Below are 27,192 nucleotides of genomic sequence, written 5' to 3'. Positions count from 1 at the left end.
GCTGTCAGGACGAGCGAGCACCGTGCAGGAACCCACCGCCAGCCCACCGCTCCAGCTGGGCCGGGACCACCTTCCCCTGCCCGGCCCTCCTTCCCCAGCCCCTGCACCCCTTCCTCATCCTCTGCACCCCCCTCCCCATCACTGCACACCTCTGCAGCCCCTGCACCCCCTTCCCCATCGCTGCACCCCTTCCCCAGCCCCTGCACCCCTTCCTCATCCTCTGCACCCCCCTCCCCATCACTGCACACCTCTGCAGCCCCTGCACCCCCTTCCCCATCGCTGCACCCCTTCCCCAGCCCCTGCACCCCTTCCTCATCCTCTGCACCCCCCTCCCCATCACTGCACACCTCTGCAGCCCCTGCACCCCCTTCCCCATCGCTGCACCCCTTCCCCAGCCCCTGCACTCCCTTCCATATACCCCCTCCCCAGCCCAGCACCCCTCCCCAGCTCCCGCACCACTCCCCGCCCCCTGTACCTCTCCCCAGCCCCTGCACCCCGTCCCCAGCCCGTCCCCCCCGCCCCCGGCCCCTGCACCCCCTCCCTAGCCCGGCACCCCCGCAGGGGAGGCGAGAGGCAGCCGGGCAGTGCGCGGGGTCCCAGCTCCATCTGCTGGGCACGGCGGGGCGGCCGGGTTGCTGTAGAGCAGCCCCTGGTATGGAAAGAGCAGAAATCCTCCCCCCCAAACGGAAAAGGGGCAGCTGGGAAGGGCCAGGTTATCGCAGGGTGGCTCCATCCCACCGGGGACCCCCCCTTTACAGACCCCTGTTTCCCCGTTGTTGCAACGGGACCGACGGTTTTCTCAGTGCACAGCCAAGACAGACAGAAACCCGCTGTCTGGGAGAAGGGGATTTTGAAGGGATTTTTGTTCCTGTTTGGGCTCCGCTTGCAATTTTCAACGGGGATGTTTTACAGCGTGAAATCCCCCAGCGGGCCATGCAGCAGGGGGCCAGACCATCCACAGTGCTGCCCATCACAAAAGCCACAGCAAACGGTGAAACCGGGAAAAAGGCGGCCACGCGAGGCCAGATGCACCCTTGCCTTTTGGCGCCGGCACGGCGCAGACAGTGGGAAGGCAACCCCACACGGGGTGGCAGAGGGGAGCTCGTGTGTGCCCACTGCGTGCCCCCAGACCTCAGCACGTCCTGGCCATGCTCTGTCACCCCTGGGTGGATCAGGGGCTGCTCCCTCCCTGTGAGCTGTGGGGAGCTGAAATACCGAATACAGAAAAAATAGTTACAACATTTAACTACAAATCCCCGTGACTTCAGGCCAGGAAAGACCTCGTGGGAAGGGCCGGACTCTGCCATGAGAATCATGCAGGAAGAAATAAAACAGACGACTGTTTATTAAAATACACCCTCTCTGTCCTTCTCTCAGAGCCCATTTACACCCCACTCTGCACAGGCTCCCCCTTTCACAGCAGCACTTCACAGCTATCGGCGTGCGGCAGCCCCGGTGCAAGCGAGCTGCCGGCGGGCAAGGTGCTGGCCTGGGTCCACGCTGGGCTCTCGCTGGCCGCCCCGTCGGGCAGCAGCGGGACATAGGCCTCCTCTGCAGGACTGCCAAGCTGCTCCTCCAGGACGTACCTCGTCCCCCATCGCTCGTTGTGGTGGACATCTACAGCCACCAGCGCCGCCTCCGCTCCAGGAGAGCAAGGCTCGGCAACGTCCCCGGGGTCCAAATCAGAGTCCGCTTGGGGGAAGCCTGAATCCTGGGTGGAGTCCGGGCTCTCCTCGGGCAGGCTGGTGTTGATGTAGATGACGTCCCTGGATCCCCTGACGGCGGGCAGGTTTTCCAGCAGCTTCTCCAGATGGACCTTCAGCTGTGGGAACGTTGGGCGGGCGGCTGGGTCAGCTCTCCAGCACGCAGACATTATTTCATACCTGGAAATTGAAAGAGGAGCCCGGTTATCATGGAGGATGTTCCCAGGCTGATTCCCTGCTTCTCTCCAAACTGGGCAAGCCCTGAGCTGCTCTGCATTAAAACAAAAACAAAGCAAAACCAACTTTCCCCTTAGGCTGTTTGCCCAACGTCAGGGACTGAACAGCCCAAGCTGCTGTTCCAAGTCTCCTCCAGCGCCTGGCACTCACTGAGGGTCGGGCAGAGGCAGCCAGCTGCAGCCCTGTGATCGCCCCCTGGGAACATCCCGGTTCTGCTCCCAGGACGCCGAGTCCTTCTCTTGTCCTTCCCGCAGGTGCCTGTGCCCCGGCTGGATGTCAGGGCACACTGGGAAGTCCCAGCAAGCACATCACTGCTGGGCACACACCATCTCCTCTGCCCTCTAGCAGGCTGGATCCGATAAAAGGTTTCTTTGCTGCTTCCTTCAGGGACAGGTGTTGGAGGAATGCTGTGCCACCCCAAGCAGCTTTGCTAGTTGAACTGTTTTTGTACTCGCAGCTCTTCGCCACGGGGGGAGTTAAACATTTTGAGCTGTAATGGCACTGGAGAAAAACTCAGGAAGAAAACTCAGGAGAAAAACTCTCGCTGAGCTGCTCAGAAACGCAGTTTTGTTTTGAGGCTCCCACATTTTCCCCTTCCAGACGAATAGATTTTAGGCACTGAGGGGCCCTGAGTGACAAGAGGGCATTTTGTGGGGCAGAGAAAAGCCTCGCGAGCCAAGACCTTCAGGCTAACACGTACTATCTTAAAATAAATAAATAAATAAATAAATACATAAAAATACTAAAAAGTCTGATTCCTCCACCACAAACTGCAGAGGGCACTGCTCCTGTCCTCGCAGGCCCAGTGGGGTGACCTCGGCACTTCCCACCAGCTGCCAACGGCCCGGCTCATCGGGCCTCTGCGCCAGCCCTGCAAACCGCCGCTTTCTCACAGGACGTGCGTTGGGATTTCTGTGCGCCAGTTTGCCTGGAGTTAAGACGACGCTTTTTTCCTCCCCGGGTGATAGGCTGCCCCGGGATTTGGCTTTTACCAGGCACGTGAAAACTCCGGAGATTACGCAAACATTAAAGGCTTTGAAGTTTTTGTTTATGTGACACTTTCGTTTAAAATTTGACCCATTCCATTAGCCTGGCCAGCTTTCCTTTGAGAGCAAACCCGCACGTGCGTTCCTGTAAGCTCCCTGTCAACCCCATAAGGAAGAAAAAAGGAAGAAAAGGTTAAATCCTTGCCATTTCTTTTTTTTTTTTAAATCAGTCTTTAATAACTGTTGTTTCTGGAGGCTGTGGGAGAAATGGAGGGGGTGAGGCTGAAGGTGACTCCCTCTCTGGTACAGACCTGTCTTACTCCACTTGGAGAAGCAGGTTTGCAGCTAGGTGGGAGCAGGGTGGGAGACCGGCGCGGTCTTTAATTGCACCGTGATGCACAGCTTTGCAGGCTTTCAGCCACATTCAGCGCTCAGCGCCTAAATCCACAGCCCCAGCAGTCGTCGTGTCCTTAAAGAGAGGACACGAGCAAGCGAGAGCCACAAAGCGCAGCACCCCCTAGACACCACCTCAGCTAAGGGCAAGCGACGCGCGGGCGGTTTGCAGGCAGACAGAGAGCAGAAGGGCTGTGCTAGAGCTCGGAGCCAGGGTCACAATACTCACAGCTCATCCAAGCAGCCCTCGGGCTTTTTCAGGCGCTGCCCGTGGAAGAGGTACTCGTAGATCTCGTGGTTCTGCACTCCTGGGTAGGGCGTCATCCCTCTGGTTGCTATCTCCCACATGGTAACGCCAAATGCCCACTGCGAGGACAAAGGGAAAGCACACTGAAAGGACATTTCCAGGAGGAATGAATGAGTCTTTTCATGGGGAAAGGTCACTGCCCAGTGTCCAGTGGGCCCTCACACAATGCTAAGAGTTGTCGCTCCAGCCCTGCCCTCCCCAAAATTGGAAATAATCAGCAGTGCCATAGAAGAGGCAAGCGGCCCACTCAATAAACCTACTCCAGGACACTGGGCAGGCAGCAAAAGGTCAGCGCGTCCTGTTACTGACAGCTTCCCGCTCCTCTGGCTTTGCACTTCAGGGTACAAGACCAGCCGTAACAGAGTGCAGCGAGGGCCGACCACTCAACCCCGGGATCGGTCCCCAACTCTCTCCTCCTGCCACCTGGCTACCCAGCCACGTGGACCTACCACATCGCTCTTGGTGGTGTAGACGCGGTCAGCCAGGGACTCAATGGCAATCCACTTCACTGGCATTTTTGCTATTCGGCCCTGACGGTAGTAATCGCCGCTGTAAATCTTCTTTGACAAACCGAAGTCTGCCACGCACACCGTCATGTCATCTCGTAACCTGCCAGGCGGAAACAGGGATGACAAGACAGAAAAGTTTGTCGTGCCAAATTCTGAAGCAGAAACCTGAGGCTGAGCTCTTTTCCCATGTCTCTCAAGACAGCAGGAGGTTTTACTGAAGGAAGACAAATTGTGCTGTAAAACCACAGGGCTTCCCCTGCTGTTCATCTATCCGGGACGAAACAGAGGAAAACACACTCACATGCAGTTTCGAGCCGCCAAATCCCGGTGGAGAAAGTGCCGACTGCTCAGATACTCCATCCCCAGCGCGATATCGACCATGAACTTCACCAGCATCTGCAGGGGCACAAACTGGGAAGGGAAGGTGCAGGTTAGACAGTGCAAGACCTTTGGGAAGCATATTTAGCTTGACCTGAAAGGCTTCCCTCGTCCAGGGCTAACAGCTGACATCCTAGTGGTCTCACTAGCCTCAGAGAATACAAGAAGCCCACAGCAGCAGCCACCACGGGCTCTCTCATCCACATTGGGCTAACAGCCTCAGACCGTAAAATGTACTGATTCACAAGCCCGCAGAAGCTGCAGATGTGGGGGCAGTTATTTTAGAAAGAACACCAAGCATTGTCTCTCTGCGGTTTGCTGTAGCAGTGGACAACCCTTCGCACCCCCACCTCCTCCTTCCACACCTCTGGCATGCAGTCTGCAACTAGACACTCCTTCCTTCTTGCCTTTCCTTCAGGTCACATATTTTTGGCTAGAAAACAGCTCTGCAGAAAAGGACTCAGGTGTCGAGCAAGCTGACCGTGGTCCAGCAGCGTGCCTTTGTGCCAACAAAGGCCAACCTAGAGCAGGCTGCATTAGCAAGAGTGCAGCCAGCAGGTTGCGAGAAGCTACTCTTCCCCTTAATTTGGCACTCAGGGGGCCGCATTTGGATGCTGAGTCCCATCTGGGGCTCCTCAGTAGGAGCCATGTTGGAGCAAGCCCAGAGGAGACCACTAAGATGAGGCTAGAGGAGATAGTGTACAAGGAAAAGCTGAGATGGTTGGGCTTGATCAGCCTGGAGAAGGGAAGGCAAGAATTCCACAGGCTTTTGTGGAGCTGGATCCCATTGCTGCCACCTTACAAAGGCAGGAAGCGGGACTACAATCAACTCCCCTTGATGTTCTCGAAAAACAAAGGCAGGTTTGTCCCCAGTAGAGGCACAGTCCCACCTTGCTCCTCGCAGACGGAGGGCCCTCTGTTCCCTGCGTTTGTTACCTGGGGGGCCATCTCCAGCCGTGAGCGAAGCAGGAAGCTGTGCAGGTCACCGTATTTCATGAACGGGAGAATCACCATGGGCTTGGGGACCTGCTGGGAGCTCAGCTCGATGCACACGCCTGGAAAACACCAAGAGGTTGCACAGCCCCGTGGGCAAACGCACCACACTCCCACCGCAGACATCTGTGGGGGACCTGTGCAGTCCCCAGTCCGGCTCCTCTGCCCAAATCCCAGCTGGAGGGCGGGGAGTGACAGCCCATACCTAGGAGCTTGATGACATTGGGATGGTCAAAGTCCTTCATGCATGCTGCTTCGCTGAGGAACTCTTCTATCTCCCTTTGGGAAAAGTTATCCACTGGGAAGCAGAGAAAAAGGAGGAGGTTTAAAACCCCGAGAGCTTTAACACCCCAAATCACTCCTGCCATCTCCCTTCACAGCACAGCTCCTGCATGGGCCAGGGGGAAGGGACCAAGGATGTCTCTGCCGTTCTTAGCTGTCTGACACGAACGCCCTTTCCTGACTGGCACCAGGAGCTGTGGCAGAGCGGCCAGCGTTCCCACAAAATGGTGCCAGGATGCAGAGAGAGCACCACCTGAGATGGGTAACAGGAGCGCTGGCACCCACCGGGACAAACAGCATCAAGTTCTGCGAGGCCAGGTTGATGACTTACGCTTCATGGTCTTCACAGCCACCTTCTGTGGGATGCCTTCGGGCTGGCTGAGATGCCCCTCCATCACTGACCCAAACTCCCCTGCACCACGGGAAAGAAGCAAGCACTTTACCCACAGCCCAGAGCACCACCTTTCAGTGCACCCGTATGTCACTGAAGATCTGAAATGCTCTAAGATGGAGACCTCAACCCCAAATGTCTATGAGGGGGAGGCTTGCATCTCATCAGTGGCAGAAGGAGAACATGGACCCAGGGGTCCTAGCACTTGGTCATCCTGACCCACCATCTCCCCCACATCCCCTGGGCCTGGAGCTGGGGGATGATGCAACAGTGGCAGCCCCTATCCCTTACGTCCATCCCCAGCTCTCCAGCCCCAGCACTCACCCTCTCCTAGCACCTTCCCCAGGCTGAGGGCGTTTCTGTCCACGACAACATCCTGCAGCTTCTGCTGGAGCTCGCTGCTGACGCCCAGGCTACCGACTGTGGGAGAGGGGAACAGAAGCTCAGGTCACCTCCAACCTGCAGACATATCACTGCTGTGATAACCCCGTCAACCTCCTTGCAGAGGGATAAAATGTATACTTACGTGTAAGTTCTACAGCTCTCCGGCAGTAGGACTTCTTGGCCGTATAGTTCACTGCCAGCTCTGAGTTGTTCCTGCTGAAAGCATTCCTGGAGGGACAGAAACAGACCATGCTGGGCCACATGGAGCTGCTTCTCCTCCGCTGAAGGAACTGCCGCTGCAGGGGCGGGCGACCACGGTGCCACTAGGGGTATCGGTAGTGAAGGAGGAAATGCACGTTCACCCTAATCTTTTTCATTTCCCTCTTACTGGATCAGTGCCATTGCTTACAACATCCGAGCAAAACAGTCACTTGATAAACAAGGCTGATCTGTCAAGGAGTGATTCACAGAGGTTTTTTGGGGGGAGGAAATGGGATACTCATTTCCTACTCAGAGTGCAGCCTGTACCGGTAGAATTATGGTGCCCAGATCTACCACGTCCTAAAGCGGTCTCTTCTCTTGCCTGATGCACAACTCCAGCTCTCTGTTGGCATGTGCAACCCCTATCCTTTAGCCAAAAAGAAACCAAAGGGAGCTTCACACCATGGCCCCGAAACAGCGGTGATGGCCATGCTGCTGGGAGATGCTATGCAACCCCTCTGGTATAGGACCATGTCCAGCTTCGGGAAACAAAACCACAGTGGACACTCAAGAGCTCCCAGGGAGCTAACATCGCAAGGGAAGAGTGACAATGCTCCACCAGCTAGGAAAGGCATCCTTACATACTACCAGTTTCCAAACCGGGATGGGGGTGATGCCATGGGAGATCAGAGTAGGTGGGATTCCTTCACCAGCTCAATAAACTCCCTTGCTGAAATGATGCTTGTCCAAAGGAGTTAATTATATCACGTTTCCAGTTTGGCAACAGACACCCAAGTGGTAGTGCTTAAAAGAAAAGCAGCTCGCACCACAATTGTTGAACAAAAACAGTAGCACGGGGCAGTTAAATGCCACTTGGAAAGTCACAAGGATGAGTGAGCAGCATTGGCTTATTGTAGCAGAAAACGGTCCTTTGTCCACATCATTAAAACACCACTTATGCAGCCCAGTGGCAGTTTCTCTGCCCGGCGGGGCTGGTGCCACACTTAGCCATCGGACACAGACAGATTTGGCGGGTCATGAGGCAGAAGATGTTTCTCTAGGCCACAGGAAACAGGATATTATACATCTCTGCTCTCTCACCTCTGTGACAAAATGCCAAAGCCACCCTCCCACACCAAGTTGCACAAGTTTACTTCCCTTTAAAAATAGGAATAATGAGTGAAAGGTGAACTACTGGGCTAAAGAAGGAAGGGGAATTACCACGCTGCAGTAAAAATACACTCAGTCCCTCACCATGGGCATAAAAAAAATGCCATTTGTGGGAATGATGTCAGTACTAGAGGCAGAAGTCTTCCACCCACATCCAGTGGTGGGCTGCTGGCCACCCACCCTGCCTGCCTGTGCCCCACACACCTGCCACCTGCCCAGCTCAGGGCACCTCTACAAACTGTTTTCCCTTCGGCTTACCCATATTTTGTTTCCACGCATCTTTTCTGGATGACCACAGTCAAGCAGAGGATCAGCCCGACGGCAATCGTCCCACAGATAAAGCCCAGGGCTACGATAAAGGAGTCCGCATTCCCGGAGGCTGGAGTCGAAGAGGGGGCTGAGGTTATTAACCCTAAGAAAATATCCCATTAATGAAGCCAGTGAAAGAGTCAGCCTGCAGCACCCAGGGACTGGGGAAGGATCTCCCAAGGCCTGAAGCCAAACCCAGTAAAGCCCAAAGGGTTATGTGGGAGAAGAGGGCATGAGGACAAAGGTTGCGTGCCGAGAGCAGGTCTCTCCTGGCTACCAAAGCACACCAAAGGTCCCAGATTCTTGGCTGATAGCCCGGCCGACAGGGAAAGCATCTGAAGGAGGATGGAGGGATACCAAATGGCCTTGGCTGGGCAAGGAAAGCACAGCCTGCGCACTTCCCCGTCATCCTCCCCTGCGTGAATGCCGCGTGGGCGGGGACACACGTCTCCTTACCACTGCCAGGGATGAAGACCTCCACGGGGCTGCTGAAAGGTCCCACTCCCCCCTTGGTGACGGCAGCCACACGGATGGAGCAGGTGGCATTGGTGGCCACCACGGGCAGGACGGCCACGCTGGCGTTCTGCCAGGCTTCGGCGGAGACGTTCTGCTGGAGAGAGGAAGGGAAGAAAAGCTTGGGCTGGGAGAGACGGCGGCCCATCCCTACAGCGGGGCGGAAACCTGAAGATTTATTGAGAATTGTCCCCTTGTCAAACTTCTGCATTGCTTTGCTTTCACAAGCCCAGAGGAAATGCAGCATCAAGCTATTTACAGAGAATAATAGCCCTGCCTGCAAGAGCCAGATGGGATCTGGAAAGGGGCTGAGCAGTGCTTCCCACTCAAACCTCATGCTGCCACCGCTCTTTGCTTGTCAACAGCAGTCGGACCAGCAGCCTGAGCCAGAAAAAAGGCAGGAAAGCAATCTCACAAGGAAGGGGGAAAGGCATTTCATGCACTGCAGGTAACGTGCATTTTCATCCCCAGCCTTCGTTGCGGTCGGCTTAGCCAGCGGAGGCTCACACCCCTCTTTGCTGCCGGCCAGGGATGCCTGTGGCTCGTGCCAGGCAGCCCCACAAGCCTGGGCAGCCGCAAAGCCTCAGCACTCGCCACCACTGCTCCTCCACAGAGCAGCTCTGATCGCTTTCAGCTGCAGCGCTCATGGTTTGGTTGTTCAAGTGCCCTGCCGCAGAAAGCAGATCTCAGGGCAGATATTTTCCAGCTGTGGTTTTGTGTCAAGCTAATAATATTTCCAGTTTTAAGGGCATGCTTCCTTGCCTGGTAACAAGGCAGGAGTCAGCATGCCCCATGCACCTTTTTCCTTGGTAAAAACACCAGTGAGTCTTTCCCTGCAAATTCCCTGTTGTTTCCCGGTCTTCTTCATCTGAGAAAGTGCTGCTGCTGCTCTCCGCCAACCCCCAGTGCAAAACAGCTGCCCAGTGGCATCCAAAATATCTGGTGGGCTGCTGCGGCCGGCAGAGCCCAGCTCCTTACCCTGGCTGAACGTCACACAGCCGAGAAAGAGCAGCAGCTGAGGGGGATCGGTGAGCAAGGAGGAGGAAATCGGAGCTGCACAGAGGGAACCGGTTTCTGTTCACAGTCATAAAAAAGCCACAGAAATGGATGTGAAGCACACCCCGGCCCCAGGAGCGTGTCTGTGCCATCAGGCAGCAGCGTGAGCTGATACCTGCTGCCGCCTCTGTTCCCGCACTCCTGCTTTCCTCTACCTCACGTTCACGGCATCCTTCGTCAGAAACGCACATGAGATCCTTTCCCTACCGCCAGCCTAAAAACGCCCTGGGATCCTTTCATATCGCACGCGGCTCTGCTGTGTCATCTGAGGACAGAGCCCAGCTGCTATCAAACAGACTGTGGACAGCATGAGCATGCTGGCAAAGCAGACAGCCGTTCTGGCAGGACAGAACTGCCAAAGTTAATGGCTTTTTTTATGAGTCTTGCGGTAGTTGAGGAATTTCTTCACGTCCCAGCTCTGGCAGCCTTGGCTCAAACAAGAGCTGCTGGTTTAAGAACAAAATAAAATAACTTTTTTGAAGTTTTTAAAATCGTTTTAAAGCTGGTTGTGGAGAAAGAAAAGGCCTGCAGGTGGCCCTGCTGACACAGAAATACAGGACACCCCCCATGCACACACCTTTACTGGTTGTTAAACCAATGGTTATTCTGGGGCATTTCATATTTAGCCTGTGAAGGCCCAACTCAGAAACTTTATTTCTGAGAAATCAGAGCTCCACTTGACAGCAAGCACGCTGCGCGTTGCTCTTGTGCTTCAGACTGTCTGTCCCTCAGCTCAGGAGACCCTTGGGGGTGGCATGGGAGAACGGGGCACCACGTCAGCCCGTGGTGCTCTGCAGAAAGGTTACGGCACAGGCTCCAGCCATTCCCGTGCCTCTTAATTCTGCAAGAGCCCTTATAAAAAGACATGCTGGCCCCTGCCCTCAGCTGGCTCTGACACATGTTTTTGTCTTCCATAAAACCTGGAGGCTGACAAAATGTATCAGCAGCAAACATAACTGCTTCCTTCAGTCTGCAAAGAGCCAAGGTCCCTTGCACGGCTACCTCCCTCCTGAGCTTGATGGGTTTTTTGAGCCTCCTGAAAGCCAGCGTTAATGAGAACAGTTATTGACCAGGCACCCCAGCAGAAATTTCACCCCATAAGCATTTGACAGGGGAAATTAATAAAAAACAACAACAAAAAAACATAGTCTCACAGGGTTTAAAGGGCAAGTCCTGTTTTTTGCTTCCTGTTTGAGAGACAACAAATGTGTCAGCAGTTTTTTTTTTCCCCAACGCTAGTCACAAGACCATAATATTGTTTCCCTGAGTTCATTCAGTCTGGATCTATACATGCTCTTTTTCAGAGGCGCAAAACGAGAACAGAAAATGCAGCATCCTACGAAAAATAGGGTGTGAGTCACTTTTTCCACACCGGGTTCAGGCCACCAGTGCCTCTCTGTGCTTTCAGCCTGGAACAGAGGAAGACCAAACCACAGCGCAGAGGCAACAGCTGGATACATCTGTGCAATTATCCAGAGGTTCCCCGACCACTGGCAGAACCTGGACAGGATGCTCTTTTGCCCAGTAGCTGACATGAGCCAGGACTGCCCGAGAGGTCAGGCCAACCTTACCCTAGCACATTCCTGAACGTTACTTCCCAAATCCTGGGAAAGGCAAGCAAGGTTGTGCCAGATGACTTCATACGCTCACGGACAGGCCCCCCATCCCAAAATGTTCCTTGAGCTATGAAACTCTGGTGCCACGGGTTTGCAGATGAGTTCTTCATGCATGGAATAAATCCCATCAGAGTAAGGAACAATTCAAAACCCAGGGAACAAATTCTCCCAAATATCTTATGATTGACTCCACTGCTGAAAGTACCAAGAGATGCTGCCAAACCTCGACTGCCACTCCAAAGGCCACACCAAAGATTGTCACCACCAGGAAGAGCATCTCACTTCTATTTTAGAGAACAGGAGCCGTGGCAGCAAACCTCTTGTCTCCTTCAAGCAGAACTGCTTCATCCCAATATTAATGACTTAGGGCATTACTGAGAGTTATGTAAACACACATGAGAGAGACCACTTGTATTAAAAAAGCCCCGATGAAAGCACAAGACAGTAGACAAACAAGCTCAGAAAGAATATACGGAAGCACCAAGACCAAACTGGACATCCCTGCTTGATGCCTGCTGGGATTTTTTTTAGGCTTTAGCCATGCTTTCCCACCACCTGGTGACTTACCAACCCCTTGGAGTTCTGCCACCTGTACCAGATGTGATAGCCCTGCAGTTCTCCATGGATTCTCCCCAGGGGCGGTTTCACCCATCGGATCTCCAGGGAGGAGCTGGATTCATTGAATGACACTGTGACGTTCAGCGGTGGGGTGGTCGGAGCTGCAGGAATCAAAGAGAAATAAGGTGAGGGGAGCCAGGTGGACGGGTGCAGGGACACGACAGGCTGATGGAAAATGAGCTGCAGCTCAACCAGAAAGCACACAGTATTTCCTACAGCCTTTAATGTTTCCAGCAGGTGACCACCCATGGGTAAATTTCCTTTCCCCAATTAACAGAGTCAAGATGTCCCACCCCGTAAGCAACCATGGCTCTAGACAAGCATCTCATCCAGAGAGTCCTGCACAACACGCAGCCGCAAGGCCGAGGCAGGGAATCCCTTTTCAGTCTTTGCTACTCATTTCCTACCTTCCTCAGTGGTGCTGGCAATTATCCAGGGGCTAAACGCCGACCAGCCGACTTCATTTCTGCAGGAAACGCGGATGTTATAGTCCGCCATGGGCCCCAGCTGCTGGATGTGATACACGTGGGGAGGCACTGAGGTGTTGAAGAGCAGAAGTGAGACGTTGCTTCGTGGAACGGCTTCCTTGACCTTAATTGAAAAATCAGTCCACAAACAGGGATTAGTCAGCAACAACCTGCAGGGTGAGATGCATGGCAGGAATTTTACGTCTGTAAACAGGATCCAGAGCCCTGTCCCCCATCCAAACACTTGCAGGACCTTGTTCCTGCACGGTGGCTCGTCTCTGCCAAGCAGAAAGCTGACGGCAGGCCCTTCATGGGGCCGAGGACGAGGACTCCAGTGCATGCAGAGAAAGAGTTGCGGTGGGAACAGGGCAGAGACATGTGAAATCGCCATCACTACAGAAAGGAAGAGGGAGGGATGATTTCCTGTTTCTTGTGGCATGGAGCAAAAGAAGCACCCAATAACATTTCCAGGCAGCAAGTCCCAAATAAATAAAGGGAAGTCCTTTTTCATGCAACACATCGTTAGACTGCAGGACTTTTCACCATCAGATGTTGCAGAACTAATCACAGACTTCGTCAGACTCCATCATTACGTTTAGTAGCATGGACAAATTCAACGTCCTAAAAACAAGTGACATATTTCACACAAAAAGAAATTGCTCTCTTCCCAATGGGCTGGCTGTTAAGCGCCCACGTAGCTGCCCACACAGCCCTTGCAGCTCTCCGGAAAGCATCTCATTTCATGGGAAACACCATGAGTGGCCTGGGCCGGGACAGGGAGAGGAAAGAGGCAAGAGCAAGAACGAGGGTTGCCAGCACAAGCAAGACAGATAACTCGGAAGACAACCCACAGGACATGTTTCAGCATGAACCACAATCAGAAAGTCATTCAGTCCTCTCAAAAGCCTCCATGAGTGATTTGGGGGTGGCAGGAGAGCTGCCCTTCTGCTTGAGGAACAACCGTACCCTCTGGGTAGCTCAGGGTGCTCAGGATGGTCTCAGCATCAACACCAGCAAAAATGAAAGAGAATAGCCCTCAGCCTCATAAAGCTGAGAAGATCCCCGAGCCGTTGATAGATGCTTTGAGGGAGGTGAGCAGCAATCAGATGAACAGGCAAGCCGCTTCTGAAAGCGCCACTGGGACTGGCTGTTCTCCTGAGCATCGAGCCCAGCTCAGCTATCTTGATCCTCAACTTGTCTTCTGGGGTGAATCCACCAGACTTATGTATTTCTAAAAAATCAGGCTTTTTGCAAATTTAAACAGCTTGAACTTGCCAGGTGTGACAGCAATGGCTTCCCTTTTAAGCACCAGTGTGCTCAGAAATGAGTCACTTGGTCGGTGGGCCACGCTACTCAAGTGAGGGGGTTATCAAAGGGGACAGGAGAAAAAAGGCTTAGTCACAGCTGTGTTTTTGCCAGAAGTCCTGTCTTGTTTTCCAGTTTGAAAGGCTATTTCCTAATGACAGACTGTGAACGTTAAGTCATAGGAAATTCCTTGGCTCTCCACCCCACTTCCCCAGCTCCAGCTGGAAGGCAGCAGTGGACACGTCGCTAATATTAGCTCTGGTACCTTTCCTCCCTGTAACTCCTTTCACTTTTACCTGGCTTCAAACATTGCCTCTCTCCACACGTTATCTCAGCTGGAGTATAGATTAGCCAGTGAAAAAACCATACCCACAAGAGAGCAAGCAACGGGCTTGAACTGTGTAACCCAGCAACATCAAACAGAAAGAGCAGTTGGAAACTACTTGCAGGGCTGTACCCATGGAGATGGCATTCCTTGACTTGTCCAGGAGACAGGCAATCCCTCAGCTCCTTCCCAGTGTTTGCAAGGAGCGGAGAGCCGCGAGAAACCTCCACCTCCAAACCCCAGCAGGAAGACTTTTACCCAGGAGGTAAAAGTAGAGACAAGCGTGCACCTGCAGCAACTCAAAGCTCACAAAGTCTCCCAAAGAGCTACTTGGAGCGGTTCTGGGCATCTCTCCATGAAGCCTCATGATGACAACCTGACTGTCTCGCCCGAGGGGAAAGATTCTCACAGTTTGTTCCCGCACACTTCACAGGCACGAGCCCGGATGGAGTCTTCCAGGCAGGTGGCTCACCTGCTCTCATCACCCCTTGTTTCTGCCCCCACTCAACCACCCCACTCCCAGGACAAAAGCCTGCTTCATGCTCCCTACGTCATTCTCTCTGTGGGACCCCTGCCACTGACTACTCCCTCTTGCAGTGGGCAGAGCAAAGCTGCTTTTCGTGAGCAGACACCACCAAGTTGGTCTCCAGCACCTCCTTCCAAGCCTCCTGTCCACCTTGGTGGTGCACCAGCTGCCCCAGGTCCCAAAATCTGGGGACTCTGCTCACTGCTCAACTTGGACTCCTCAACATCATGCCTCACCAATTCCCCAGCCACCCGGACCACAGGGTGCGGGTGGGACAGCACGCCAGCTTCCCCTTTCAATGCTGCTGGGAAAGTCACAGAATCACAGAATCACAGAATGGTTCAGGTTGGAAGGGACCTTAAAGATCATCCAGTTCCAACACCCTGCCCTGGGCAGGGACACCTCCCACTAGACCAGGCTGCTCAAAGCCCCATCCAGCCTGGCCTTGAACACCTCCAGGGATGGGGCAGCCACAGCTTCTCTGGGCAACCTGTTCTAGTGTCTCACCACCCTCACAATAAAGAATTTTTTCCTGATACCCAATCTAAATCTACCCTCTCTCAACTTGAGGCCGTTACCCCATGTCCTATCATTACACTCCCTGATAAAGAGTCCCTCCCCAGGGACTCCCCAAAGTCCAACTCAATTTGTCCAAACCAACACCCTGGTCAAATCCGGGTGGTTCACGCCAAACAACACAGATTTCCACCTGCCTCGGAGTGTCTGTGTGAGGGACGTTGCAGGGGCAAAGGGGGGTTATGGATGTTTACCTGGACGCTGCAGCTGTTCAAGGCAGAGAATGCATCAAAGCCTGGCACCCAGGATATCACAATACCATGACCTGTTCTGTTGAGGACACGCACGCTGTCAGGTGCGGATGGTATTCCTGCAGGGAAAAGCCAAGGGCAGTCAGCTGGAGGCCTAAGTATAAACACGGCACGGCTGGCTTCCCCTGGCAGCTCCGGGGGCTCAGTCCGACTGTGTGTGAACCCCAGGTACTGCCCTGGCTACAGCCGCAGTGGCATCCTCTAGCTGTGTATTGCGGGATGTTTCAGACCACTGGACAAGGAAGCAGAAAAAAGTCATTTGCAGGACTATTTTGACCATGTTCTATATTTGTGAGCTGAAACAGCACTCTGCGTTGTGAAATATGTCATTGCTTCTAATGACGTATTTTGGGGAACACCTTCCACACATTGCCGGAGTGGCTCCCGTCAGGAATGTCAAGAATTTTCACCATTTCCTGTGGAAAATTGTGAGCACCACCCTGGTTGTGAAGGAAGGAAAAGAGTGACACAGCCCTTCCAAAACCTGCACTGGGGCTGACAGTTCTGCTTTCAAATGTGCTTTGTTGGTGTGTCCTCCCACAGCAGCGATACTGGGATGACAGAACTGCATTGGGTGACCGTGCTACTATGTGCATCCCGCTTGATTTTACATATAGGTTTAAACCGAGGAAAAATAAGTACGGGAGTCCTAAAAACATCTCCTTCAACTCACAGCACAAGTGAGTGCTTGGAAGTGCAGAGACCAGGAAATCTCCTGCTTGGACACATGTAGCCAACAGATAAAAGTGAGTATCACGTTTCCTCTTACCTTTCACATTGACCTGCCCCGGGCTGGACGCTGTCAGCCCTTTACTGTTGTGAGCCTCGCAGCTGAACAGCGCCGCTTCATTAAGACCTGCAAGGGGAAAAACAAGGACCTGTTCACCGGACCCGCACAAAATGCCCAAATCCCACCAATTCTCTACCTGCTGCTCACAGAAAACCCTTGCGGCTTCCTTTCTGGCATTGTTGCTTTATTATTTTTTTTTCCCCAGCAACACAGAAGACCTTTTATTTCAAACTTGTCGCTTCCCTTTGCGGCATTTCTTCACTTGACTGCCCGGGGGTGACCCCTGCCATCCAGCTCACCACCCCCTTTCCACGCTGTGAGCACGAGCGTGCTGTCAGTGCGAGACGCGGCACAGCGGGCAGGACCGTACATTTCCATGGCACCGTTGCACAACCTCCTGAGTAAGCACTTGTTGGGCGTTCAAAAAAGGCAAGGCAGAAAGCAGAAGAGCCCACCACCACAGCTCGAATCAGATGACCTATTGCTTTTCGAGGATTGCTCAAATCTCCCAGATGCTAATGGAGAATGACTGCTTTTGGGGGCCACTGGAAATACCCGAGTGAGGATGGCTGCTTGCTTCCCCTGGGGTGTTGGCATGGCTAGTGCAAGACGACCCTGGGGAGCAACAGTGCTCAGGACTTTCACCTCATGCAAAGGACTCTACTGGAGGTGCAGGGCACCTCCTGGGCGCATTGCTTGCTGCTGCTGCAAGGCCAAGGGCTCACCACGGCGCACTGGACACACCGAGCATTTGCTCGCACCAGCAGAAGCGCCTCTCAGTGCGACAGCACTCCTAGGCCAGGAGGGGGACTGCTCAAATGACCCAACCCAGTGTCTGCCAGCCGGATGCAAGAACATCCAAGAGGAATGAGTCACTTCTTCCAGCTTTCACTGCCTTTTAAAGCCTGCCTTTGGATGCCAAGACGAGTCAGTTATAGTTTGGTTGCTAATTAGCTAGCGGCCTTCTCATAAGCAAATCAAGAAACCCCTCTTCTTTTTTGCCTCTGCATCAAAACCATGATGGGTTTTATGATACATGAAGGATTTTTCTCCCTGTGCTCCATGAGGCTGGCATGGAGACTTGCTGCAGGGGCCAACCCAAGGTCTTACAGAGATATTAAGAGGGGACTACCAGTAAAACAGCCCATAAGAGCAGCACTGTACTTGTTGGCATGGCCACACACTAGAGGAAAAATCTGCTTCTTGCTTAGGAAAGAGGGGTTTGAGTGTCCTGCCCCCTCCAAGGAAGAAATTTAAAGCAGCAGCCAGAGAGGATCAGATGAGAGTTCCTGCCCCCAAATCATCCCTGACAGAGTGGTCCCCAGGGCTGCCAAACAAGCGGAACAGACAGTGCTGGGCAAAGCTGTGCTCCCAGTGCTGAGGACGGAGCAGTAACAGGCTGAGACTCATTTTTGCAAACCGGTACCTCTGTGGTACCCCTTTTGCAAAGCTGGACCCCTGTGTCCCACTGTATAAAATTTGATAGCTGTATTTTATGCCAAACATCCTGGGAAATGTATCTGTGCTGAGCTTTCCAGCCAAGCAATCAGCAATGCACAGTGCCACACAAAAATGAAGCACGCTGCCAACGACCTTGTGATGGTGCACGGGACCACAGTCCCTGCCCAACAGGAGGTGCAAGGCCAAGGGGATAGGCTGTGGGATGGCACAAGACACCTTCCCACCCTGCCCTTCCCAGTAGCCACACAGAGGTGTCCCAGCTGGCTGTGGCAAGGATGCTGCCGTGCTCACCTGGCACGGTCAGGACTGATGGGGAGATGTGGGGCTTCTCATTGACTTTGACATTGTTGCGAAACCAGTAGATCTCCACAGGCTCTGGCGGGCCCACGGCTTGGCACGTGAGATTGAAGGGACTGTTCTTGGTGACATTCAGCTTCTCAGGCTGACGAATGAAGTGCGGGAGCCCTGCACAGAAACAAGCAGGAAAGCAAGAGATCATAGAATCATAGAATCATGGAATCACAGAATGTGTTGGGTTGGAAGGGACCTTTGAAGGTCATCTAGTCCAACCCCCCGGCAGTAAGCAGGGAATAGATCAGGTTCCTCAGAGCCTCATCAAGCCTGGCCTTGAATGTCTCCAGGGATGGGGCCTCCACCACCTCTCTGGGCAACCTGGGCCAGTGCCTCACCACCCTCACTGTAAAGAACTTCTTCCAAATGTCTAATCTAAACCTGCCCTGCTCTAGTTTAAAGCCATTGCCCCTCATCCTATCGCTACATGCCCTTGCAAACAGCCCCTCCCCATCTTTCCTGTAGGCCCCCTCCAGGTACCGGAAGGCCGCTATAAGGTCTCCCTGGAGCCTTCTCTTCTCCAGGCTGAACAACCCCAACTCTCTCAGCCTGTCCTCATAGCAGAGGTGTTCCAGCCCTCGCATCATCTTCGTGGCCCTCCTCTGGACCCGCTCCAACAGGTCCATGTCCTTCTTGTGCTGAGGGCTCCAGAGATGGACACAGCACTCCAGATTCAGAGAGCTTGGCAACACAGCCCTATCAACAACCCCAAACTTCCTACCAGGGGCTATGCCCAGCTCTGGCAACAAGCCCCTTTCCATCCAGGCCTCCCCATTTCTGGAGGACAGCTCACAGGTCCCAGGTCACGGTCCCCAGGGCTCTCACTCAGCCAGGACGCAACGCTCCATGTCTCCAGCACATCCACCCTACCCCTCCTCCATCTCACCTTCCAGCTGCACCAAGATCGGATCTGACACCACCTCCATGCCAGAGATGCTGAGTTTGCAGACGTAGGTGCCGTTATCCGAGCGCTGGGCTGCAAGGATGCTGCCAGAGAGAACGGAGACTTATGTCAGGGCTTTGGAAGGGAGCCTTGCCCCGCACAGCGCTCCCACAGGAGGACATGGCAAAACTGCCATCCTGGGGGTGAGTTTCAATCATCAGTACCACCCACCCCATAACACACGCCAAGCAGAAGCTGGGCTCACAAAACCAGGCTTTAGGGGCTAGGGAGCATCTGCCTGTTGTCGTCCCAGTCCCAAGCTCCTGCTAGCCATCTGACCTCCTATCTTTCCCTGGCAGCCAATGTTCAGGGAATCCCTCCAGGAAAGATGGCACCAGTTACCTGAAGGTGGAGGTCATTGCCACCTCCTCCTCGTCAGAGATCTCAAAGTGGCTGGTGGCAATGCGGTCCAGCACGTCCAGCTCCCTCCCATCCTTCCACAAGGAAATGCCAGGGGTGTCCGGCCTGAGCAGCAGCTGAGGTACTTTGATGGAGCAATTAAATGTGACATCCTTGTGCTCGTTAATCATGATGTGTCGCACTGTGGGGTTAAACTTAATCTTTCCTAGAGAACTGGCTGAGGGCACCTCCCTGGGCTGCTCTGTGTTCTGGTGAGGCCAGTGGCCTACGGTGGCCACGCTTTGCCCGGGGCGGCGGGACTCTGCCAACAGGTACAGCCTTGGATCTCGATTTTGGTCAGCATCACCTGCAAGAGAAGACCTTGGTTTTGCTATCACCAGCCAGCAAGTGCCCTCTTACAACAACATCCTGCACAGCCCCATAGCTTCCATTAATAATTACAGGCAGTTCATTGGCAGATGCTCCAAAAATTCAAAAATCTCTGACACCTCTCGCAAGAGCCCCAAGGAGGAAACATGGAGCAGGGGGCTGCCCCAAGACAGAATATGTACAACCAGCACCGCCAAAAAAAATTTTTTTTAAAACAAACTGGAGCAGCCTGGGCTAAAGAAAGCACTCTGCTGCTTCTGTTTCGTCAGGGGAGAGGCAGGAGCTATTTCTGCTGCATTGCGCTCCTGGGACTGGAATATATAAGGATCTCCGGGCAGGAGGAATTTGGGACTTTACTCCAGTAAACCCCTTTTGGGAGCCTCATCTCAAGCATTTTCAGCTGGGGCAGAGAAAGAGTCCTTGGCGGGGATTTCTCTGATTTTAGGCTCTTTGTTGGTGACGCTGCTCCCTTTCCAGGACAGGGTGAGCTGCTCTGAAAGAGGGAGATGCTCTCTGAGTCAACCACAAACCCTCTTGCTAAGTTAAGTGCCTCCACTGAGCTGCTTTTCTTGGGAAAACAGCTGCAGACAGATGAAGAAATGCCTTCAGACGATGTGTAGGAGCCGGCTACTGTTTAGTGTTCTTGTCCCAGGGTCTTTTCCCAGACATTTTTCCCAAGGGAAGACTATTTACCAGCTCTTTCTGAGGGCTTCATGCCCCCCCCACCTACAAATCACTTAACATATCAGTCCTGTAACGGCATTCCCCCCCACCCTCCCAGCACTTCCCACCCCAGCCACAAAGAAGATGAAGAGCAGCTCCATATAAAGCAGTTCCTCCAAAAAAAACCTGTATATTTTGAAAAGATAAGATCTAGAAAATATACCACAAGTAGATGCTTTCACTAGGCTGTTTCTGAGCTTCCTGAGGCTTCCGTGGGCGTACAGAAATCCCACGTGGAGTGGTAAATCTCCCTTGCTGCTTTCAGCAAGCAAAGGCGTTGTGCCAGACAATTTAAAAGGTAATACCACAGGTAGAAAGCACAACCTTTTTATTTAACCGGAGTTCAGCTGAGTTTGTTTTGAGGCAGTTCTTAGTCCTCAAGCGTCAAACGACAAGTTTTTAAAGCTACGTCATTACTATTGTGAGGAATGGAGCGTGAGCCTAGTGCTCTTTCCTGAGAGCCAAGAAACACAACCTCATTTTGAGGCTGGATATACTCCTTTGCTAAATTGCTCACTATTTTTAAGCCTCCAGAAATGCTACTTCTAGACAGAAATTTGAGAAGGGTTTTTAAGTTTCCCCCGGTCTGGTGGTGCAGAGGAAAGCGCAAGGCTCTCCCTGGCTCTCCCACAAAACAATGGGTTTCCCTTTTAGAAAAAAAAAAAAAAAAAAAAAAAGACCCTAAGCTTTTCCAACCTGCTTCCTAAGCTTTCCCATCCCAACACAAACAAAAGCCACGTGACCGCTGCAAAATGCAGCCGAGTGCCATTTACTTGCGGACCGGGTCACCAGCGCTCCAACAGCCAGGCAGCTCCAAAAAGATTTGTCAAATGCAAACAAACAGAGCGACACCAAATCCCTTCCCCTCCCCTGCTCTTCCCAGAGGTTACCCACGCTGGAGCCACTCGATGCCTGGCACAATCCGACCTCAAACAGCTGTTTTCGTGCTCCGTTTGGAAGCTTTCCTGCTCTGGCCAGAGCAGCTTCCCCGGCGGGGACCCCTGGCTGGGGAGGACACGGACGAGTGCCGGACTCTGCCTGCTCTGGGATGATTTCTGCTCCCCAAGGCTGCTTCAAGTTTAAAGGCAAAGAGCAAAGGTGACCTTAGCCTCCTTTTCTGTACCGATTAAGCGGAGAGAGGTGTTTGCTGGCCGAGGAATGAAATACTTTCCTCTCTGACTCACGTGACAACAGGAATTTTTTCGTATCTAGCACTGCCTGTTGGGTACCCCTTCCGTCCCCAGCTGTTTGGGATGCGGATATCTTCACGGTGTCTTCGAAGGGATTTGCCGTGTGTGGCAGTACACCCCTTACCTGTGTCCAGAGCGATTTGCTTAGGCTGGCTCTAAAAGCCCACGCTAGAGCCGGGCAGGCACGCGTGGGTGCCTGCCACACTGGAGCAGCTCCCCTCACTAACCGCAGCTTGGCCTGAGGAAAAAGCTGGCGTGGAAATAAATCCACTTGCAGCACAGCGCTGCTCTCTTGAAATGCCCAGGACCAAAACAAAACTAAAGCGCTAGCAAAGACCCAGCAGGTCCCACACGCCTTTCTCCACTACTGTCCACAGAGAATGGAGATTTAGCAAGAAAATCTGCCTGCTCTTAGAGGCAGGATACTTCATGATGGATGAAAACAAAACGCAGGGAGTTGCACACCCCACGGCTGTAACAGCAAGTCATTCTGCTGCAGTCCCAGGGAGGAAGGTATTAGAAAACACCCAGGTCTGCCAAAAAGCTCCCTACATCCCTAGCCCTGGATTTCCCATTACTGGAAGTAATTCACCTGCTGACAACAGCTTTCTGCTCAGGCACTTGTTGAGCGTTATCTTCACACTGACAGGGCAGGAGTGTGACATGAGGAGGGATCAAGAGCCCCTGAATCTCTGCCTGTGGGGTTTCCTCCCTCCCCATCCCCTGCGAGCTGTCAGAAGTGAATTTCCCCTGGGGCCACACCTGACTGCCAAAGACACTCTCAGTGTTCAAACACCTTTGGTATAAACCAGTCCAGGATTCCTCATTAAATCCACTGCAGATTCCTGCTGTTAGAGAGCCAAGCTTTTAACTCCACCCTGCCCAAAGCCAACACTCGCATTCCTGCCTTCCCTGCTAAACCCCATCTGCACACCGACTCCGACTCCATGATCCCCCGGCACCCCGAGCACGGGCTGTAAACCCCCAGCAGCTAGCAGCCTGTGGCCAAGCATTAGGCAGCCCCGACAATGGCACGCTTTAAGTCCAAAAACTACTTTTTTTGCCTCTTTGCATTTCTTTTTGCAGGTAACTAAACACGTGGAGCTGAAAAGCCAGCAGACCGACAGCACCAGAAAGCACACCCCTGTGCCACCAACTGCAGTTTTTCACAGCAATTTGTCCCACCACCAAGCACGCAGCTGGCTCATGGCTAACGGGATAAACCCCAGACCCGCTGATCTGTCGCAGCTTTTGGTCCCTGCCTGCCGTGATGCCCCCAAGGAAGCAGGGGCGCATGGAACAGCAAAGTGCTGCCAACGCGACCAGGCTGGAGGGGCAGAGATGTGTCCCAGGACAGCAAAACACGCTCTCCCTGAGGCTGGCAGAGATGTCCCTGCCGCCAGAAACCCGCAACGAAATCGCTGCCGAGCTTCCCCCCAGGACCGAAGCTTTGCTGAGGTCTGCAGGCCCGGCGAGCGGCGGCGGAGTGCGGGGGTACCGAGGTGCCCATGCGACGCCCCAGCCGCCGGCAGGGTGAAACGAAGCAGCATCTGCAGATAAAAGCGCCCCGGTCAAACACCCCTCGCCGGACCCCGGCCGCCCCCACCGGCACCCGAGCAGCCCTGCCCGGGGACACCCAGGGCTCCCCCCCGCCCGGCGGCTCCCCGCGGACTCACCGGCCCCGCCGCGGGGCGGGCGCAGGGCCGCCAACAGCGCCCAGAGCAGCGCCCATCGCCCGCCGCCCATCGCCCGCCACCGCCACCGGCACCGGCTCCGCTCCGCCGCGCTTCGGCGTCTCCAGAGCGCTGCCGCCCCGCCCCGGCACGGCCGCGGTCCGCCTCCCGCCCGCGGGGCCGCGCTGGGCGCAGGGCGGGACGGGGCAGCACCGGGGGACGCTGCTCTGAGCTCCGGGGTTTCGCTCCTGCCCCGCAAAGCCCAGCGGGCCGAGCCGGCAGGTCGGAAAGGTGCAATCGCTGCTGATTAGGGGAAGAGCTTGTCTTTCCGTTTTCCACGGATGGACAACTTTGCGCAGGGCTGGATTTATCTCCAGGAAGGTGTTTTAGGGCTGCGCTTGCACGTTCTGAGGAACGGCTCCTTTCCTCCCAGCCTCCCCTTCCTGCAGAGCCCCACACCGAGAAGATGGGGACACCGCTGCTGCCTGGGGGACAAGGTTACAGGACCCAGTGTTCACAGAATCATTTGGGTTGTAAGGGACCTTTGAAGGCCATCTGCTTCAGCCCCCCACTGCAATGAGCAAGGACATCTTCAGCTGGATCAAGTTGCTCAGGGCATCGTCCAACCTGATCTTGAATGTTTCCAGGGCATCTACCGCCTCTCTGGGCAACCTGTTCCAGTGTTTCACCACCCTCTTTGTAAAAATTTCCTTCTATCTAGTCTAAATCTTCCCTCTTTTAGTTTAAAGCCATTACCCCTTGTCCTATCGCAACAGACCCTGCTAAAAAGTTTGCCAGCGTCTTTCTTATAAGGCCCCTTTATGTACTGAAAGGCCACAGTAAAGTTTCCCCGCAGCCTTCTCTTCTCCAGGCTAAACAACCCCAACTCTCTCAGCCTGTCCTCATAGCAGAGGTGCTCCAGGCCCCCTCATCATTTTTGTGGCCCTCCTCTGGACCTACTCCAACAGGTCCCTGTCTTTCCTGTGCTAAGGGCCCCAGAGCTGGATGCAGTACTGCAGGTGGGGTCTCACCAGAGCGGAGCAGAGGAGCAGAATCACCTCCCTCGCACTGCTGGCCGCGCTGCTTTTGATGCAGCCCGGGACGCAGTTGGCCACCTGGCCTGCGAGCACGCATTGCCGGCTCATGTCCAGCTTTTCATCCACCAGTACCCCAAGCGCTTCTTGGCAGGGCTGCTCTCAATCCCTTCATCTCCCAGCCTGTATTGACACCGAGGGCTGCCCCAGGGGCAGGGCTGTGCACTTGGCATGCTAGGAACGGCATGGTGAGATGAAAGCACTGTTCCTCCTCGTTTGCCTGGACCAGAACAGCAGGACAAGAGGGGATGGAGACAAAACCAAGCCACAATGAGAAAAGGAGGAAGACCCAAGTGAAACCAGTGTTCAACATCAGCCATTTCATGTAAAGAGTGAAACAGAACAAGTCTCCCTATAGCACAGGAAGGAAATGAGGGAGTTTCTGGGTATTCAGAACCTGACCAGAATGCTGGCGATGCTTGAAGAGGTTTGAGATCAAGCCGTATTGAGGCCATCAGCATCTCCCCCACCCCAAATGGGAAGGGACTGGGATTCAGGGAACCAGCAGCCAGTCTGACTTGATGAGACTCAGTGTATGTCTCTGCTGAAACCATTCTGCTCCCTGCACATAAAATTCTTTGAAACTATGACACAAGCGTAACTTTTGGGTTTTTTTGTGGCAGCCTGCTATAGTCTTACCAAAGCCTTGCAGAAGAGTGAAGTTAGGAAAAGAGATGTAAATTTTGTTCAACTAGCACTAGGTAAACATCAGCACATCGTGGAAACAGAGATGAGGCAAGAAGACAGCTCTGGGTTGAAGCTGCTTCTGGGTATAATTCATAACGAGAGCTGGGAAGGGCTTCTCTTGCTGTTAGAAAGAAAAGAACCACACAAATCCAGTCTGAAATCTTTTCCAATTGGGAAAAAAAACCACAACCTAAATTCAGTGAAAAAAGAACAAATCACTCCCAGACTTCTTTGACTTGCAAAGCTGCTTATTCACTGCATATTCCCAGGCCCTGGTGACAGAGATTGAGTTTCCCCCCTTGCCGCCTCTTTCGCTCCAGACCAGCTTCTCACATCTTGAAGTGATCAGCAGCTGAGGAAGGGCACGTGTCGCTAGAGGCCCAGATTAAAGGGGAGAAGAAAAAAGCCACTGCAGGAAGACTGAGCGTCTTCAGTGGTGCCTAAGAGCCAGCGTCTTCCATGCAGCTCCACCAGCGCTGCTTTTTCTCCAGATTTTGAGTGTATTCCCCATGCATCCAATGTCATTCAGGGAGTAGGAGGAGACCGGGGGACAGGCATTTGTCCCTCTGCCTCTCCAGGCTGGCTCTTGATATGAGGCTGTCGTTTGTGGTCAGCCTTTGCCACACGGGTGCGCTTTCATCTGGCTGTGTTCCCCGTTGCTGCTGGCTTTGAGATTTTGGGGAACAAAGCAATGGAAGGGCCTTTGTACGTTGTGGGCTGCAGAGTGAAAACAGCGCCTTGCATTGGGATAATGTCATATAATTGCCCCACTAACACAAGGAAGCAGGAGCAATTTCTACGAAAGAAGAGAAAAAAAAACCCCAAACAATAAGAACACATGGGCAGGTAAAGAGGATTTAAGCAGCTCTCTAAAATCCCCTAATTTGGGTCATTTCTTCACAGTAGGTTGGTTTCTGCTCAGCACTGGTGTAAACTAGTCTCCAGCTCAATAGCGTTTGTTGCAGTTTATTTGGGCACAGCTTGATGTGAGGAAGGGGCTGGTGCGTGGAGGGGGAGGAAGAAACACGGACAGGAGAAACTCTCAGGCCAGCTTCGTGATAGGAAAGGTCTGGAAGGCAGGAGACAGTCTGACCACTTTCACTGCCCTTGGATTGGTGACACGCAGCATCCACCTTGCCCAGCATACTGCTGTCCTCGGTCTCCTTCCAACAGCGTATAGAATATAGGTTCAGAAGCAGTCTCCGTGGCCTTCCTCCGAGCAGATTACGTATTTCCATACCTCGGAGCCCAAAGTCAACAGTTGCTGGGGTCTGCACACAAACGGTTTGTGTTTTTTGGTCCCAAAGTACATGTGTGGCCAGACTCACAAGCATCCCCTGCTCTTGCTGCCTGGGGCTGGGCATCAGTCGGCGTTTGGCCTTAGAAATACCTCACGGTCCTCCCAGGGCAGTGGGAGAGGAAAAAAGGCAGCTGATGTCAACGGAAGGAGGATCAAAACAAAGGGAGAACCTTTAATTGGAAACAAAGGCTGCCTGTCTCTCCTCTGTCTGATCGCCAGGATCTGAGCCTGAACCAGCTAAACCAGTCAGGCTCACAGCTCTCCAGCTGCTGTAGCACAGCACAGACCACACTGGAGGGAGCGTCTACCTCTCCCCTTCCGCAGGCGCGGGGCAAAGCAGAGTGCGGGTAACACTGTACAGGTACCGGCCGTTTCTGAGCCACGCTTTCAGCCGGTGGCTCTCCAGGGCAAAGGTTATCAGATGCATCGCCCAGGCCGTCCCTCCGACGAGGGGCCACTGCCCTTTGAGTCCATGCTTTCCTGCTGCGTTTGTATACTTACGCACGCAGAGTCCTGCTCAAGAGCACAAAGGTGCGTATCTTTATCGTCACAGGCTTCTCCTGCCTCTACGAGAAATTGTAAGGCCCTCACGATAACATCAGCAGTTCCACAGGTATTCCCAGCCTTCTCTTAGCAGGATCCGTAAGTGCCATAGGTGCTCTCAGAGGCACCCCGGAGCGTCGCGGTGCCAAACTAGAGCCTGAACTTGACCCTTTATGTTTTCTGCAGTTTCATTTCAGAGCATTGACAGCATT

The 27,192-nt window shown here is 53.7% G+C and overlaps 1 protein-coding gene across 3 annotated transcripts; it reads right to left on the bottom strand.

The window, feature by feature from the left end:
- Positions 1-1,359: 1,359 nt before the first annotated feature.
- MERTK (MER proto-oncogene, tyrosine kinase) lies at positions 1,360-23,717 on the bottom strand. 3 transcript variants are annotated; one of them, XM_063327932.1, is made up of 19 exons: positions 23,360-23,717; positions 19,384-19,747; positions 18,985-19,085; positions 18,039-18,212; positions 16,266-16,352; positions 15,440-15,555; positions 12,454-12,637; positions 11,996-12,147; positions 8,700-8,853; positions 8,193-8,313; positions 6,706-6,791; positions 6,504-6,599; positions 6,120-6,200; positions 5,712-5,804; positions 5,450-5,568; positions 4,437-4,546; positions 4,076-4,235; positions 3,549-3,685; positions 1,360-1,883 (listed from the first exon to the last, which is right to left on the bottom strand). In XM_063327932.1, the coding sequence occupies exons 1-19, from the start codon at positions 23,427-23,429 to the stop codon at positions 1,415-1,417; spliced, it is 2,874 nt and encodes a 957-aa protein (XP_063184002.1). In that variant the 5' UTR covers positions 23,430-23,717; the 3' UTR covers positions 1,360-1,414. The 3 variants fall into 3 exon arrangements, with proteins under 3 accessions (XP_063184002.1, XP_063184000.1, XP_063184001.1); XM_063327930.1 differs by having other exon boundaries at positions 8,193-8,346; positions 23,360-23,716; XM_063327931.1 differs by having other exon boundaries at positions 8,193-8,346; positions 8,700-8,850; positions 23,360-23,716.
- Between the last annotated feature and the right edge of the window lie 3,475 nt (positions 23,718-27,192).

The sequence above is a fragment of the Chroicocephalus ridibundus genome, chromosome 3 (assembly GCF_963924245.1).
Source record: "Chroicocephalus ridibundus chromosome 3, bChrRid1.1, whole genome shotgun sequence".
Classification (NCBI taxonomy): Eukaryota; Metazoa; Chordata; class Aves; order Charadriiformes; family Laridae; genus Chroicocephalus; species Chroicocephalus ridibundus.
Note: the sequence above shows the minus strand (reverse complement) of the source record. Positions and strands in the feature narration are given on the sequence as shown.

Bases quoted from the DNA above. Each gene is read 5' to 3' on its own strand.
- MERTK (XM_063327930.1), bottom strand. From the start codon at position 23,429: ATGGGCGGCGGGCGATGGGCGCTGCTCTGGGCGCTGTTGGCGGCCCTG. The intron at 6,201-6,503 runs GTGAGTGCTGGG...CCCGTGGTGCAG, and splicing joins GGGGAAGGTGCTAGGAGAGG to GGGAGTTTGGGTCAGTGATG. The intron at 3,686-4,075 runs GTAGGTCCACGT...TTGTCCTCGCAG, and splicing joins ACACCACCAAGAGCGATGTG to TGGGCATTTGGCGTTACCAT.